This window comes from Podarcis bocagei, assembly GCF_964188305.1.
Source record: "Podarcis bocagei genome assembly, chromosome: 2".
Lineage (NCBI taxonomy): Eukaryota > Metazoa > Chordata > Lepidosauria > Squamata > Lacertidae > Podarcis > Podarcis bocagei.
The window spans coordinates 2377530-2395401 of NC_138126.1; the positions used below are offsets into that span (position 1 = coordinate 2377530).

Below are 17872 nucleotides of genomic sequence, written 5' to 3' on the forward strand. Positions count from 1 at the left end.
CCTCATGGTCCCGACTCTTCCAGATCTGCCAATATCCTAATGCTGTTCTATAAATCTGCGGTGCAGCTGCCTTCGGAGTCCTGTGTCCTCTTCTGGTCTCCTTGCCTAAAAAGGATGTTGCAGAGCTGGGAAAAGTTCAGGAAAGGGCTGCCCTGGGGTGAAGCGAGTGGCTCCTCTTGGAAGGAAGGCTGCAGGGCTGGGGACTTCCAAGGAAGAAGAATGCTGGAAGATTCAGATGAAATAAAGCCCTTTATGCAGCACGTGGAACTCCCTGCCACAGGAGACAAGGATTGCCACCAATAGGAACTGCTTTGATAGAGATTAGGCAAATTCGGTTTCTGGAAGTCTCAGGAGGGGAGAAGCGTCTTGTGCCTGAATCCTCCTTGGGGGGCTTCACCTGAGGGCATCTGCTCAGCCCCACCCAGAGTCCCTTTGGCCTGAGCCCCTTCCCGTCTTCACCCGAGTCCAGTGCAGTCTCCCCCTCCGCCACTAGGGGGCAGCCGTGCCCCATGAGCCGAGCTGTATTTTGCGGGGGGGGGGGCGTTGTTTAGTCTCCCACCTGCCACCTTCATTTCCTTTCCCCACCCTGCAAAGGAGGGTATTCCAGGTAACGCCGCCCCCGTGTCACCAGATCGCCCTTCCCCAGCCCTGCCCCACTCCTGGGTCCCAAACACCTGGAGTTTCTCTTGGCGTCCACTGGGGGGGGGGCGCTTGCTTCTCTGCCCTCCTGTCCTTTTTTTTGGCTACCCCCGCCGCCGCTGAAAAAAAAGTGATGGGAAACACTGGTTACTTTTGCGGGGGTTTGGGCTAGTTCCTCTTCTTCATCATCATCGCCCTCCTTCGGTCTCTCTGGGGCACGCTCCCTGCCCCACTACTCTATAACTTCTTCCTGTGCGCCCCACACATCCCTTGGCTGGGGCGCAACAGGTTGGCTCGTCTGCGCGGAGCAGCACCCAGACTGCTTCCTCTGAGCGCACGCAGAGCGCCGCAGCATTTTGCTGCCCAGTTCACCGCAGCCTGCCTCCCGCAAATTTAAGACACGGGGGCAGGATGAAGGGTTCCCATTTCCAGGGACAGGCACCTCTTTCCCAACCCTAAAATTACGTCTCCCACTTGGAAGGGAAAGTTGCTTTTTCTTTTGCAGAACAGCCTTTCTCCCTCCCCCCGAAATTCCTGGCATATTTCTAAGCCTCCCAAGGATGGATACGGCTCCTCCCGCCTCGCCAAAACCGACCTCGACAGGAAGCATCCCGCCTAAATCCGCAGGACCCCCACCTTTAAAAAAAACAAAATGCAAAATGGTCTTTCGGTGGCTTCCCTTGGCGCAATTCCTCTCCCTCCCCGCAGCTTGGAATCGTGGCCTGGGCTGACCCCCAGCCCCCCTCCGAGCTGCTGCCTCACCGCCGCCCCCCCCCCGGGCTCCATCCTGGCTCATGAATGGCGCTCAGTCCCTCCCCGAGCTGCTGTTTTCACAGGCCGGCCTGCAAACCGCCGCCCGCCAGGAGGCGGCACAAAGCCGGGCTTGTTCCGCCCCATCAATGGGGGCCTTGTCCTGCCCCCTCTCACCTGGCGGGCCCGGCAGGCCACGCAGACCCTGGCAGGAGGGGGTGGGAGGCGGGGAGAAGAGCGAGGGGGCGCCGGTGGGTGCAGAGTGACCCCCACCTTCCTTTGAAATCCCCCCACCCAGGAAAAAAAAATATAGAAATATATTTCTCTCTAAGGAGGGAAACACCGTTCAAAGCGCAACCACGCAGCAGCAGCTGTTCAGTGGGGGGGGGGGAGGAAATGGAAGCCCCCCCCCATATCCTTATCTCCCCCCGCTCACCATTCCCAAAAGACGTTCGGGGGCGCAGCAAAAGCCTTGCGCCCCTTCTGAAATGGGAGCTTCCATCCAAAATATACACGCGCACCTCTGAACGCGTGCAGAGCGTGTCCCTGCATTTGCTGGGCAGCTGGCTGGCTTTGGGGATGGAAATTGAAAGACTCCTGCTTCTTGGGAGAAGAGCAACGACAAACCTAGACAGCATCGTAAAAAGCGGAGACATCGCCTTGCCGAAAAAGGTCCGTATAGTTAAAGCTCTGGTTTTCCCCGTAGTGATGTATGGAAGTAAGAGCTGGACCATCAAGAAGGCTGATCGCCGAAGAATGGATGCTTTTGAATTCTGGTGCTGGAGGAGACTCTTGAGAGTCCCATGGACTGCAAGAAGATCCAACCTCTCCATTCTGAAGGAAATCAGCCCTGAGTGCTCACTGGAAGGACAGATCCTGAAGCTGAGGCTCCAAGACTTTGGCCACCTCAGGAGAAGAGAAGACTCCCTGGAAAAGCCCCTGATGTTGGGAAAGATGGAGGGCACAAGGAGAAGGGGACGACGGAGGACGAGATGGTGGAACAGTGTTCTCGAAGCTACAAACATGAGTGACCAAACTGCGGGAGGCAGTGGAAGACAGGAGTGCCTGGCGTGCTCTGGTCCAGGGGGTCACAAAGAGGCGGACACGACTAAATGACTAAACAACAACAACGAGGATGGATAATATATATACGCGCGCACGCAACCGGGCTTAGCCTCTGCCCTCTGAGCATGTGCAGAGCGTGTCCACGCATTTAGGAAACCCGGGTCCCATTTAAGATCGAGTTTCCAGCCCTGATATTGCGCGCGCAATCTGCCTCTGAACATGTGCAGAGCGTGTCGACACAACGGGGGACGGGGGGACGGGACCGGCTGGCTTGGACAAGAGTTTTGCTCTTTTAAAAATGTAGATATCAGACCCTCATCCCGTCTGCGGCTCTCCTGGACATCTCCCCCGTAAGCAAAAAAACTATTTTCCAGGCGCTCCTCCGCTGAGTCCCACTTGGCTCCGGGCGACTCTGCGGCCTCTCGCTCCCACCCCGCCCGCTGCCAGGAATAGCCCGGGCGCTTGGCCGCCTCCCGAGAGGACATTCCTGGCCTCGCCATCCTGGGGGACTCCACCCCAGAGACATAGGGACAGAGGGATACCGAAGTGTCCTGGCTCTGGCAGATGCCAGCCAGCCACCTTCGCGGCCCTCGCTGCCTCTTGTGGCGGGGAGTTCCGCAGTTTCTATGTGCCAAGGCACTCTTCCTTCCTTCCCACGGTCGTATTACGCGCCTGTTGCATTCATGTCCCGTCGCCCTGTCCAAGCCCCACAGCGACCCTGAGAAGTTGGGCAGGTCGCATGGTCGCATCCAAGGGGGTTCCTGGTCTCCAAGTGCAAACTGGAATCCCTGGCCTCTAACCAATGCACCACACTGCCTCTCGAGGTGGCAGAGGAGGAGGAGGAGGAGGAAGTGGCTATTGGGTAGGATAGCTCAGCTCTGCCTCCTGGACGCTCTGAATCTCGGCTGCTGGAAACCCCAGGAGGAGACGGGGGTCTTGGGTTCGAATCCTCCTGGAGGGTTTCCCTTGGGGGGAGCCCTCTGGTTGGTCACTGTAAGAACAGGAGGTCAGCAACCTTTTTCAGCCGTGGGCCGGTCCACCATTCCTCAGGCCATGTTGGGGGCTGGACTATATTGGGGGGGGGTAATGAGTTCCTATGCCCTACAAATGCATTTTAAATAAAAGCACACATTCCACTCATGTAAAAACACCAGGCAGGCCCCACAAATAACCCAGAGATGCATTTTGAATAAAAGGACACATTCCACTCATGTAAAAACACGCTGATTCCCGGACCATCCGTGGGCCAGATTGAGAAGGTGATTGGGCCGGATCCAGCCCATGGGCCTTAGCTTGCCTCCCCCTGACATAGATCGTCAGGGTGGAGTGGGAATTCGAACCCTGCTCTCCCGAGTCCTTATCAGGCACTCTAACCATTGGGCCACACTACCTCTCACGTAATAATAATAATTTATTATTTATACCCTGCCCATCTGGTGGGGTTTCCCCAGCCACTCCCTACCGAATATTAAAAACAACACAGCAACAGAAATTAAAAACTTCCCTAAGTGCTGGAAATGTGGGCTTGGGAGAGCACAGCTGGCGATGTTCCGGTGCTGATAATGCCAAGGTTGTGGGTTCAATTCCTGACTTTCAGGGGTTGGACTAGATGATCCTAGGGTCCCTTCCAACTCTATTAATTTACTGAATTTATATACTGCCCTATACCCGCAGGTTTTGGGGCGGTTTACAGAATAAAATCAAAATATAAAAACCGCAAAATCCATACTCAAAATAAAAAAACCCCCACCTTTTAATAGGGCACTGCAATTCTGTGTGAACAGAAGTCACAGAATTGAAGCCACCTTCTCCTGGCCAAAGGAACTCCGGCTGACTTTAGCACTGGGCAGAAGGGGGCCCTGCTATTCTCTGGCCAGTTCCCTCACTCTGGGCGGCTGTGGGGTGCCTGCCCTCTGCCCCTCTCCACCACAGCCCCACAACCAGGCCTTGGGCTGCTTTGAACAGTGATCGGGTTCCCCTCCCCTCTGCAACTGCAGCTCAGAGCTACCCAGGGAGAGAAAATAGGTGGGCCCATATGACAGATATAGATAGACGTCTCTTGGCCGGATCCAGGCAGCTCTCAAGGGCTGCAATTAGGGCCAGGCCAGGGTGGAAATTGCAGGCTGGCCGGCCAGGAGGGAAGGAGCGAAGGGGCCGCGAAACGGCAAAGGCAAGTCACTGTCTACAAGTGCGCAGAGACAGTGGCGTAGCGTGGGTTCTCAGCACCCGGGGCAAGGCAAGTAATTTGCGCCCCCTAACCCGGGGCAAGGCAAGTAATTTGCGCCCCCTAACCCGTGGATTTTAGCACTCAAGTCTCTTCCGCGCGCCCCCAGATGTTGCGCCAGGTGCAGCAGGCCCCCCTGCACCCCCCACGCTACGCCACTGCTCCCACCACAAGTTTTCAGGACAGCCATCCGAAGGCTGGCGCGGGGAGAAGGTCTCTCCGCCCCACCACCAGGCTTCGGAGCAGCCTTCCGAAGGCTGGCGGCGGGAGGAGGTCTCTCCGCCCCACCACCAGCCTTCGGAGGAGGTCCGAGGACAGTGGGGTTCCTGCTTCCTCGAGGAGGGCCGGCCAAACGCGCCCCCCCAAATGTTGCGCCCGGTGCGGCCGGCACCCCTGGCACCCCCCACGCTACGCCACTGCGCAGAGATGCGCTTGGGAATTGAGGTTGAATCCTGACCAGACAGATGTACTGTTTTGGGGGACAGGGGGTGGGTGGGGGACTCCCTGGTCCTGAATGGGGTACCTGTGCCCCTGAAGGACCAGGTGCGCAGCCTGGGAGTCATTTTGGGCTCACAGCTGTCCATGGAGGCGCAGGTTAATTCTGTATCCAGTCATACAGTCATACTTCATGTTACATTTGCTTCAGGTTCAGCATTTTCAGGTTGCGTCCCACGGCAACCCAGAAGTACCGGAAAGGGTTACTTCTGGGTTTCACCGCTCTCTCGTGCACAGACGCGCAAAATGATGTCATGCGCAGAAGCGGCGAATTGGGACCCGCGGAAGTGCAGACATGGGTTGTGTTCTGCTCATGTTTGCAAACAGGCCTCCAGAACGGATCCCATTCGCAACCAGAGGCACCACTGTATATTGGATATGTGATTGTGAAACATTGATTTGAAAACCAAATAAACAAAGCATATATATATATATAAAGGTAAGGGGACCCCTGACCATTAGGTCCAGTCGTGACCGACTCTGGGTTTGTGGTGCTCATCTCGCTTTACTGGCCAAGGGAGCCGGCATTCAGCCTCTGGGTCATGTGGCCAGCATGACTAAGCTGCTTCTGGTGAACCAGAGCAGCGCACGGAAACGTCGTTTACCTTCCCGCCGGAGTGGTATCTATTTATCTACTTGCACTTTGATATGCTTTTGAACTGCTAGGTGGGCAGGAGCAGGGACTGAGCAATGGGAGCTCACCCCGTCGCGGGGATTCGAACCGCCAGCCTTCTAATCGGCAAGTCCTAGGCTCTGTGGTTTAACCCACAGTGCCACCCGTGTCCCTTATATATATCTATACACACACACACACACAAATATATATACACATAAAGGGTGTTGTAGAAATTCAGTCAATGAACCAAAATACCCCTGGGCCTCTCTTCCACGCGGTCAGAGATGGACTCCGGGGCCCGATATGCAGAACCAGATTGACTTGCCACCATGCAGAGTCCTCAGGGCCCAACCGCCCCCAAATGTGCCCCATTGGCACCTCCTTCGCATCCCACACGATGCCCCCCTCCCAGCTGAGCTGCTCCTTGCGCTTCCCACAGAGAGAGGAGGCCGAGAGGCTAATTACAGGGACCCTGATTATAGTGCCATTTTTAGGAGCTGGCCAGGGAAGCCACCGCGAGGGAGCCACGCCCAGCCTGCCCAGAGATGGCTTCCCTGGGCAAAAGCGGTGGTCAAGGGCAGGGCAGGGCTCCTGTGCCAGGCACCCTGGAACCCAGGCGCTCCTGCCTGGCAGATGTGGCGGTGCAACTGAGTTGGGCAAGGAGAGGGCCTTGGGAGACCACCCCCCCACACACATTCCCTGAGACCCATAGGCTCACTTGGGGGAATACGGCCCCTGGCACTGCGTGGAGCAGTGGTTCCCAAACGGGCACCTCCTGCTCTGTGGCAGGCCCTTCGTGAAGAATCATACAATGCTTGGAGTTGGGACCCCCCCAAGGTCATCTAGTCAAACCCCCTTGGAAAGTAGAAATCACCACTAAAGTACCCATGACAGATTTAGGAAAGATTTAGAAAACTTATCGATTAGAGTATTTGTGTGACCTTGTATGGGAAAAATACGGAATAACAGATGCAACCTTGCTTAAAATGTATATAGGAAGTGCAGTGTAAGCCATGGAAGTCAATCAATGAAGTTTTATGATTATGTTTGTATTGAGATATTTGTAGAATAAACTTGGAAGAAATTCTTCCAACTTTTCTTCCTCTTTTCTCTTTATTTCCCCCCTTTTCTTCTTCTTTTCTCTTTTGTTCCTTTTTTCATACATATGTGCTCATTTGAAATAGGTATGTATGTATTTGCAATATTTTGCTTATATTTTGTAACAATTATGTTTTTTTAAAAAAATAAAGTATCCATGACAGATGGCCGCCCAACCTCTGCTTAAGAACCTCCAAGGATGGAAGAGCTCTTGCCACAAGAAGGTTCTTCCTGAAGTTCAGTCAGAGATATATAAATATATATATATATCTCCAGGTGAGAGGAGATAGGAGAGTCTTCTTCCCATCTCTCGAGGGCTTGCTGCCTCAGGGAAGACGGAGCAAGCTGGTTTCCTCCTGCTCTGGAGGGTAGGACTCGAACCCGTGGCTTCAAGGGCCAAGAAGAGAGATTCCAATTCAACACCAGAAAGAACTTTCTGACAGGAAGAGCTTTTGGATGGCAAGACAGTCTCCCTCCAGAGGTGGGTTTTAAGTAGAGGTTGGGTGGATGTCTGTCAGAGATCCTTTGTGAGATTCCTGCATCACAGGGGGTTGGACTAGATTACCCTGGGACCCCTTCCAATTCTATGATTCCATTTTGTGCTTTGCTTGTTGTTGTTTAGTCGTGTCCTCCTCTTCGTGACCCCCTGGACCAGAGCACGCCAGGCCCTCCTGTCTTCCACTGCCTCCAGCAGTTTGGTCAGACTCATGTTGGTAGCTTCGAGAACACTGTCCCACCATCTCGTCCTCTGTCGTCCCCTTCTCCTTGCGCCCTCCATCTTTCCCAACATCAGGGTCTTTTCCAGGGAGTCTTCTCTTCTCATGAGGTGGCCAAAGTCTTGGAGCCTCAGCTTCACGATCTGTCCTTCCAGTGAGCACTCAGGGCTGATTTCCTTAAGAATGGATAGGTTTGATCTTCTTGCAGTCCATGGGACTCTCAAGAGTCTCCTCTAGCACCAGAATTCAAAAGCATCCATTCTTCGGCGATCAGCCTTTTTTATGGTCCAGCTCTCACTTCCATACATCACTACTGGGAAAACCATGGCTTTAACTATACGGACCTTTGTCAGCAAGGTGATGTCTCTGCTTTTTAAGATGCTGTCTGATTATTACAAATGCAATAAATAGCAAATAAAATAACAGCCCACCCCAGACTCTCGAGGGAGCCTAAATGAAGCCGGAGAGAAAAAGCATAGAATTGTCAAGTTGGGAGGGACACCCCCCCCCAGGAACCACTGCTAACAGCTCAGAGAGCCCTGGAGGTTGCCCAACTCCAGCTCTTTCGGACTACAACTCCCATCAGGCACTGCCCTTCTGGGGGCTGATGGGAGTTGTAGTCCAAAAACGCCTGGAAGGGGCTGCCAGGTCGACAGTCCTGCCTGGACACCCAGGCCGGCTTGGTGCATTCCCAGGACAGCTGCAAGTGAGAGCCCAGAGGCCGCAGAGGGAACCAACTGTGCCCACAAGGGAGGAGGTCCTGTGTTCGAATCTCAGCAGCTCCAGGAAAAGGATCTCAGGAGGTTGGGGCTGGGAGGCGACCTCACTCTGCCCGGGGCCCCGAGGGAATGCTGCTGGTCTGTAGAGAAAGACAGGAGCCAGCGCGTGTGAGGCATGAGCAATAAGGGCACCCCGGGGCATGTGCAGAGTGCTTTCTCCAAAGCAATGACACACACAAACACACAAGCACGCATATGAAAATATCAAGTATGTGCACAATAAAGGTAAAAGAATGACGCGCAAAGTTGTGTTAAACCATGTTTAATGACAAACCCTCCCGACCAGAGAACCTTCCAGAGAACCAGAGGAGGCGTTTGAAGCTGGCAAGAGGACTTTGGAGGGGGGGGGCGACCCCTGGAAGTCCAGGGGGTCCCAGAGGGGAGGGGACAGGCCAGGTTTAGGATTGGTGGGGGTTCCTGCTGTTGGCCAACATTGCCTGCCTTTGATATCCGCAGGCCGGGGAGAAATCCAACCGGTGGAGCTTCATGGAACACCTGGCCGGCTCCGATCGGTCTGTGGCGGGAGGGAGTGGCCGCGCCGTCCGGGGCTGGCGGCCGGGGCGTGTCGGGGGCCGTCCAGGCGGCCCGGAGGCAGGGCTGGAGGGGGAGCCAGGCTGCCTGGGGCTGCGGCGGAGTCGGGGCTGGAGCGAGAGAGCGGCCGCGCCTCCCTTTCCCTCAGCCAGACGGCGCAGAGGACCGACGGAGCGAGCCGCCCGCCGCCGGCCTTGCCTCCCTGCCTGCCTGCCTTCCTCCCGCGCCCGCCCCGTCCGCATGGGCCGCCGCTGACCGTCGCCCCTCGCCCGCCCGCCCGCCCGCTCGCCATGGAGGTGGCGCGGCTGCTCCTGTTGCTGCTGCCCTGCCTGGCCGCCCGAGCAGGTAAGAGCGCGCCGGACGCACCGTCCGACTGGCACTTCGGAGTGGCGGGTGCGGCGCGCTTTCCAGCCCGCGCCGAAGGTCTCCTGCGCCGGCTGGGGGGCCTGGCTTGTGCGCCCCGTCGAGGAAGAAGGAGTCAGTTTTCTTTTTCCAGAATTGGGGGCGCCCTCTTCTTTGGACAGAGTGGGGGGTCGGTGCTTAGAGTCCAGGGAGTTGCAATTTGGATGGATGTGAATTGGGGAGACCGCGCCGTCTAGGACGGAGGTCCGGATTTTGGCGCAGCAGAAGACCCCGGCTGGGGGGGGGGGGGACTTGGCGCTGCCGGTTCTTCTGCAGACCCTTCTTGGAATTCGGGTGCGTGTGTTGGGGTCCCCCACGGGAAGAAGGGCGATGGCGCGCAGGTGAGGATAGCAGCCAGGAGGCCAGGGTGATGGGCGCACGGAGACCTCCTGTTGGAAACGGGGGCGGGCGAATTTGTGGCGGTGAAAAGGGGCGATATGTTGGGGTCCCTCCGCCAAGGAGGGCAGGTGAGGCGCCGCAGCAGGACCAAACTCCCCACTGCCGGATTCAAGCGAGCTTTTGCTCTCAGGACTCCGGCGCCAAGAGCGTTTGCAGGTGTCGCTGCAGCCGCGCATCGAGAGGCTCTTGCGTGGCTGGAAGTTTAACAGGCTGCCAGGACGTGGAAGGGGGCACTTGGGGGGGGGCTTTAACTGCAGAGGAGGTTGCCCAAGTTTTGGGGAGCTGCAAGATGTTCCTGGGGGGCGCAAGAGGTCTCTTTACCTGGCCTACAGTCAGCCTGCTCGAGGAAGCGCTGGTGTGACTTGGGGGGACACGCTCCCCGACTGTCACTCATCCCATCTCTGCCCCCCCTAATTTATGCAGCTCGCCCCGCGCCCACCAGGTGGCAGTGCCCCCCCAGCGCCACGTGGTGATCTGGCTCTGTTGCTCCGTCTATCCTCCCCCCCCCCAAAAAAAAGTGGCCCTAGAGGTATGGGCTGTCGTCGGGTGTACATTTCATGAACCTCCATCTCGCCATAAACAATTACCTTTTGGGAACGGGGGTGACGGGGTGACCTGCGCCATTTTCATTCGCCCCCCCCCAAAAAAAACCTGTGGAGTCTGTTTAATACGTTTATTTCTCCCCTTCCCAAAGAACCATGCCGGGAAAGAGATTAGGGGAGGGTCGCCTCCGAAGTGCGTATCCGAAATCTCAGCGCTGGAGAAGCTCCGAGTTAGTCTGAGGGTCCCCGCTGATTTTGGGGGGGGGGGGCTGTTGCTGAAATGTGCCTGTATGGAGGGTACCCCCTTTTGCTATTGCAGAGGGAGAGCCCTTAAGCCTTCGGATTTTTTCTGAGGGGGGCTGTCAGTTCCTTTTTTCCCTAATGCAGCCCTCCCATCCCCCCTTGTTTTTTTTGGGGGGTGTCAGTCCCCTTTCCCTTCTGCAGGGGGCTCCTTTCAGTCTTGAGTTCTGGGAAGCAGTCACCTTTTGCTGTTGCGGGGGGGGGGTGTCCTCCAGCGTTGGCTTGGGGGTCAGTCTCCTTTGGCTACTGCGCAGGAGCCCCCTTCAGCCGTGGGGATTTTTTTTTGGGGGGGGGTCTCCGAAGACCAGTTTGGAGAAGAGGCGAGGGGTCTTTCTGCAGCGGGAGGGGGGTCTTTGCGGACGCCGCTGCCTCGCTGCTGCTGCTCCTCCTCCGCTGCTGCCCGGTCTACCTCGCCCCCCCCCTCTGCCCAGACAGGGCGGCCTTTGTGCGCCCGAACAGTGAGCGAGTGTGCGCGGCCGCCCGCCCGGGCGGAGGTTGTTTGCCTTTGGGCGGCGGCCCCCGAAGCAGCTCCTTGGCCGCCGAGACCCCCCCCCGCTCCCCACACCCCCGCAGGGCGAGGAGGCGCTTGCATGGGCACCCCTGCCCCCCTAAATCGACGGATTTATCCCCCGCCTTCTGCACATTCTGCCCGACCCTGGGAACAGGCAGGCAGGAGACTAACCGGTGCAGCCTCCCCGCAAAACGGACGGGGGGTTGCCGTACGGCACCGGGCGGGTTTCTGCCTGCTTCCTAGGCGTCAGAGATGCCTTTGAAAGGCACCATGAGAAGAAGGAAAAGGGAAGATGGGAGGGTTTGGACGACTGCTCCCCCCCCAAAAAAATACCCATAAGTGGGTCCTCACCACTTTTCGAGGAATTTCTCCCTCTCCTGCGCGTTCGTCCCGCCCAGGTTGAGGAGAACAGACAGGCGGGAGATCAACCGGTGCAGTCCCAGGTGTGGGGATGCCCGCAGCACCTGCCGGACTTATGTCTGTTTCTAATGCACAAGAGCTGCCTTTTAAAGCGACCCCCCCTGCACTAAATCAGCGACTTTTCCTGCTTCCCCCCCACTTAAATTGGGGGCGGGCTGCAGTGGGGCTGTGCGATGCACCCCCTTTCTAACAGGTGCCCTGCTCCGTCCCTTTCCTTCTCCTCCTCAATAAGTATTTCTTCTGAGGAGGGGGGGGGCAAGGGGGTGTTGCTGTCATCAGGCTTGGTCCCTGGGAGCAAAGGAGAGCTGGGGGGCTGGCTCCCCCTTGCGGGAGGCGGCCCCAGAGAGAGGCTGGGCAGCTCCTTCTTTGAGGAGGGTCTTGCCGGCCGCTTGACCTCCAGGGACCCTTCTGAACTCAGAGGAGCCAAGGATGCACTGGAGGTCTCCCGGGCAGCTGCCTGCAGGGGGCGCACTAGCGCTGGCTTTCCTGCAACCGGAAGGGGGCGCGCGGGGGAGCAGCTGGCCGGCAAGGCCCTCCTTGCTCCTGGGATGCCATGAGCAACCTTCGGAACTCATTGGCGCATGATTTCATCACTGTCACCCACCATCACCTAAGAGCTGCTCAACGGTGGCTTTTCTTTTTAAACCGGGGTTGGGCTGGATGACCCCTGGTGGTCCCAGTTCCACAATTGCGTCGTCTTGAACGTATGTGCTGCAATGGGGCTTTCAGGAAATAATAGATCCTGGTCTGGGCAGCTCAGGAGCTCTCAGTCCCCCCCCCCCGCAGGCTACAGGGACCCAGAATGCTGAGTATAAGCAGGATTGTTGTGGCGGGGGGGATTTGGGGGCCACAGACCCCCTTTTTGTTGAGTTTCAGGGAGGGAAAAGGTTTGGACTCTGCTGGCAAAGAGAATAGTCTAAGCCGGGTTGTTGATGCCAAAATGCAAATTTGCCCCCAACGCTTAGCAAAAGGATGCATGGAAGAGACAGGCAGGAAAATATGCCCCTCCCCTCCCACCCCGTTAGTTGGACCCCCTCCAGGGTCCGACTCCAAAAAGAGCTCAGGATGAGCTGTGTCAAGAGAGGGTTGGGTTGCCATGTTTTCTTCCGGGCAGAGCTCCTGTGCATTTAATAGCTGTCACGGCGAAACTTTTCCTCCTGGCCAAGGGGGTGGGTGGGAACTGTGCCTGTTGGTCTCCTGCCTGTCACACGGATGTTTTTATGGAGATAAACCAAGTGATAAAATCAGAGCGTAGGGGGGACTTCACCTGTTGGGTTTATGCCTGACAGGCAACTCCAGAAATAAGTGGCTCATCTTTCTGCCAAGCCTGTTTGCAAGCAGAAGACCCACCGACCTCCTTTTTGACAGCCACCTGAAAACTCTGCCGTACCCATTTGATGGAATGGCACCATTGAGGCCCTAGGTGTCCCATGTTGAAATCTGGACTGAGTTTCCCCACACGAGGCCTAAAAACCCACCATTTTGGTCCTCTGATGGGGGGGTGCAAAGCAGCGCTGAGCCCCCACACCACCCATATATATATACCCTTGGGATCCCTTAACTTCTCTCCCGCGTGTGAAGGAGGAGCGGCTAAATGAGAGGCAAAACTCTGAAAGGCTTTCCTGTTGAATGCCTGCCTGTAATGGGAATACTGGCAGGAAAGTCTTCATGCATGCCTGTGGTTGGACATTAGCATGCCCTTACTCCCAGGAAGCCTGCTGCCCAGGAGTCACCAGAGAGTTTAAAAATAGCTAATTGAAAACTAGACAAATATACGAATAACACCAGGCCAACCATCTCTCAGTGGGGACGTGCAGACTTCGGAGTTGACACAGAGCTCTTTGTCAGGAAGGATAGTGGAAGGCCTTTCCCTCCAGACCCAGAGCCAAGCTGCTTGCAAGAGGAAATGCGCGCAGACGGAGACAATGACATCAGGGGGGAAAAACACATTTCCACCTCACTGAGCTGTCTTCTGCTGGCTCCAGGTCCCAGCCATGTCGCTGACAAAGAGCTCTGTGTGACTCCACAAACTTGTGCTTGTTGTGAGTCATGAATGATGCAACGCCCAGCCTGAGCAATCCAGGCCTGTTCAGATCACAGAACTGCAGAGTTGGGGAGGGGTGCCAAGGGTCATCTACTCTGACCCACATCCAATCTGCATCCGAGGCCAGCCGGGCACAGCAGAAGGGTGTTTTTAAGTCGGCATCCAAACTCAGCGAGGGGCGTGAGCTTGCTTTGGCTGCATAATCTCATTTATTTTTTGTCTAGTTCGAGGGAAACTCTCAACTCCACGTTTTCCAGAGTTGAAAATCCCCGTTCACACAACAATAGAGAACTGTAGAATAATAATAGCCAGTGCTCTCGTTTTGAAAAGATCTACCCATACTCTGCAAATTAAAAAAAACCAGACGATACGATGCGATTGAGTTTAAATGTTTCTTCGATTGCCCTTGGGTCTCCCGGCCACACTTGCCATCGTCTCCTGGCAGAACCAGCGGCCTCACCCGTTCGGAAAGCCAGGCCAAGTGTCTCTCCAGGAACCAGTCGCCTCAGGGTTGCCTTAGCCCAGCAGGCTGGCACAGGAAGAGCGGTCCTGCAGGCCATTTCCGTCTAAAGGTGTTGGCCGCATCCCTCCTGGCCACAGTTTCTGACCCTCCTTTTTGTGGTTCATAAAAGGAGGGCCTCGGATGGTGCCCAAGGAGTGGCCAGAGAGAAATTCGCTTCCCTTTCCTCATATTGCAACTGGGAGGGGAGAAAAGGAGAAGGACACCACGTTACCATGGCCCCAGTCGTGCAGGGACATGTTGTTATTATTATTATTATTAATTGAGTTTATATACCACCCTATACCCGGAGGTCTCCAGGCGGTTCACAGGAAAGATCACAATGTATATAATCAGAATAAAAACAGCAGCCCAATAACACCCCCCCCCCCAAGAGCCACATTTTAAAACGGTGTGGGATGTTGCATCGGGTCAACCAGAGGCCTGGTTCAAAAAGAATGTTTTTGCCTGGTGCCTAAAGGTGTGTGATGAAGGGGCCAGGCGACCTTCCCTGGGTAGGGCATTCCACAGAAGGGGAGCCACTGCAGAGAAGGCCACAAGAGGAGGAGGCACATGAAGGACGACCTTGGGTGATGAACTCGGGGTCCGGGTAGGGAAGAGGCGGTCCTTGAGGTATTGCGGTCCTGATCTGTTTAAGGTTCAGAAGTGCAGGGTCCCTTCTGGAGAGTCGCAGCTGCCTCCCTCACGGCCTTTTAACCCTTTTAACATTATGCAACCTTCTAAGAGCATACCAAAAAAACCAACCCTTACAATAATGTAATAATATTAATATTAAAGGAGGCATTGCAACGTTGTACGTGGGCAAATGGTTTGCTTCTATCAATGAGTGACTTGATCTGTGCTTTTCTTGAAGTTACTGTGTCTGAAATTGCTGGTTCAGGCCCATGGCCCGTGGAGTCCAGCACCCTCTTCTCACAGATGCCACTCAGATGCCTATTATGGGAAACCTTCGTGTGGGATCCCAGCGCAGGAACAACTCTCCATAGCCCTCTCCTCCTCCATGAACCTGTCTAATCCTTTTTTTTTAAACCATCCAAGTTGGTGGCCATTGTGGCAGGGAGTTCCACTGTTTAACTCTGCACTGCATGGAGAAGTCCTTTCTTCTATCTGTCTTGAATCTTCCAACATTCAGCTTCCTTGAATGCCACCAGTTCCAGCATTATGTATGACGATGATGATGATGATGATTTATACCCCGCCCTCCCCAGCCAAGGCCAGGCTCAGGGCGGCTAACAACCAATAATAAAAACAAGTTGATTGAAATACAACTTAAAAAACAAGGTTAAATACAACATTAAAACATTAAAATGCAGCCTCATCACAGGAGGAGAAAGGAAAAAAGAAAGAGGAGGAGGGAATCAAACTGACTCCAAGTCAAAGGCCAGGCGGAACAACTCTGTCTTACAGGCCCTACGGAAAGAAATCAGATCCTGCAGGGCCCTGGTCTCAGGAGACAGAGCGTTCCACTGGGCCGGAGCCATCACTGAAAAGGCCCTGTCTCTGGTTGAAGCCAATCTAACTTCCTTAGGGCCCGGGACCACTAGGGTGTTGCTATTTATGGACCTTGAGGCTCTCCGTGGGGCATACTGGGAGAGGCAGTCCCATAGGTACGAGGGTCCTAGGCCGTGAAGGGCTTTAAAGGTCAAAACCAGCACCTTAAATCTGACCCTGTACTCCACCGGGGGCCAGTGCAGCTTGAAAAGCACTGGATGAATATGCTCCCATGGCAGAGACCCCGTGAGGAGCCTCGCTGCAGCATTCTGCACCCGCTGGAGTTTCTGGAACAGCTTCAAGGGCAGCCCCGCGTAGAGCAAATTACAGTAGTCAAGCCTGGAGATGACCGTCGCATGGATCACTGTGGCCAGGTCGGGGCGGGAAAGGTAAGGGACCAACTGCTTGGTGCGGCGAAGGTGGAAAAATGTCGCCTTGGCTCTTGCTGTAACTTGCGCCTCCATGGAAAGGGAGGCGTCAAGGATTACACCCAAACTCTTAACGGACGGCAATGGCACAAATTGGGCCCCTGCAAGACAAGGGAGTTGGTCCCTCATCCCCATGCCATCCCGACCCACCCATAGGACCTCTGTCTTCAAAGGATTTAGTTTCAATCGGCTCCCAGGAAGCCATCCAGCCACAGCTTCCAAGCATCTGGTTGGTGTGTCCGGGGCAGTGGCGTAGCGTGGGTTGTCAGCACCCGGGGCAAGGCAAGTAATTTGCGCCCCCTAACCCGTGGATTTGCGCCCCCTAACCCCCAAATGTTGCGCCCGGTGCGGCCGGCCCCCCCTGCACCCCCCACGCTACGCCACTGGTCCGGGGCGAGTCGGTGTGGAAGGAGAAAAACTTCTCTCTCTCTCTCCAGGCCAGACATAGTTATACAAATTTCTCTCAATCCCCGCTTACTCACCATTTCTCTAACTAAAAGGTCCCTTTCTCCACAGGGGGGTCTCTCCACATAGTTTTGGTGCCTCTTTTCCGAACTTCCCCCAACTCTAAATCCCAAATCTCTCTACTCCCCACCCTGACGTGGGTTCCCGGGGGAAGGGGGACCCCTGCCTCTTCCCCACCCCGAGGCTGGAAAGGGGCCGCGCGCCGCGAGGGAGCCCTATAAATAGTCTGGGATATATATATATAATAGGAAGGAATGCCGCCCAGGCGCGCGTCAAAGGCGGTGGCCACCCACGCGCGTGTCCCCTGCCGGCACACGCGCGCGCCACGGTTCACACGTCCCATCGCAGCGCACTGCGGGCGAGGCGGCGTCTCCCCTCCACGTTCATCCAGTTTGTGGGGCCGAAGCCGAGGCAGGTCTTTCTGCTAAACTCATCTCTGCCCGTTGCCTGGAGAAGGAGGCTGTGATGTATATATATATATAAATTTTGGAATTCCAGCCCGGGCACGCGGAGCCTTGGCTGGCTCAGGATGCGTCTCCCACCCCAACCTTGCCTGATTTTGCTCCCACCGCCCCAAAATACAACAAAGCTTGAGATCCCCGTGTTCAATTTTTTCCTGGGAAGGAATGCGCAAATAGCCTCTGGACCGCAGAATTAATTCCCCCCAAATGACTCCACCAGGCCTCGGCATCCTGAAAAAGGGAGCGCCCCTCCCGGCCGGCCTTGTCTGCTTTTAGAATCATAGAACTGTCGGAAGGGCCCCAAGGGTCATCTAGTCCAACCCCCTGCAGTGCAAGACTTATAGCTTAAAAATTGAATTATGAAATGCACTCCCTCTTTGCTTCCCCCAGCGAGGCTGCACCCCCGATTTTTCCCCCTGGGAACGAATCTGGAAGCAGATTCTAGACCCCAGACTTCCACCACGCACTTGCTCCTTGCAAATGACTCCGCCAGGCCTTGGCTTCCTAAGAAAGGGGGCGGCGCCTGGAAAAAGTCGTTTTTTTCCGGCTGCAAATTCCAGCCGGCGAAATTGCGAACAGCTGGCCGTCCGACGCAGCTGGCGGGAGGGGGGGCGTGTTGTTGAGCAGGACACCTGGGTTCTGGCGGGTGGGAGGAGGATGCAAAATGACCAGTGCATTTTCATTGATTCATAAAATTGTAGAGTTGGAACTAGGGACCCCCAAGGGTCATCTAGCCCAACCCCCCCCTGCAGCGCAGGAATCTCAGCTTAAAGATAAAAGGAAATTTTGTGGGCCAGGTTTTTTTTTCGGGGAATTGCTATCCATAACAGAATCACGATCCTCGCTCAGGACTTAACAAAAAGAAAGAAAGAAAGAGCGTCTGGTTTGATCCCAAATCCTTTTATTACCCAAAATTTCTGGCTGTTGCTTCTTGGAGACGGAGCAGGGAATTCTCCCCCCCCCCCACTCAAATTCT

General features: G+C 55.6%; 1 protein-coding gene across 1 annotated transcript in view; it reads left to right on the top strand.

Moving 5' to 3' along the window:
* Nucleotides 1-9160: 9160 nt before the first annotated feature.
* The window catches only part of COL11A2 (collagen type XI alpha 2 chain), a 102485-nt gene continuing 93773 nt past the window's right edge, over nucleotides 9161-17872 (top strand). Inside the window, exon 1 of the mRNA XM_081181713.1 lies at nucleotides 9161-9258. Within this exon, the coding sequence (XP_081037839.1) occupies nucleotides 9204-9258 (55 nt within the window). The 5' untranslated portion in view covers nucleotides 9161-9203. The remainder of the gene's footprint in view (nucleotides 9259-17872) is intronic.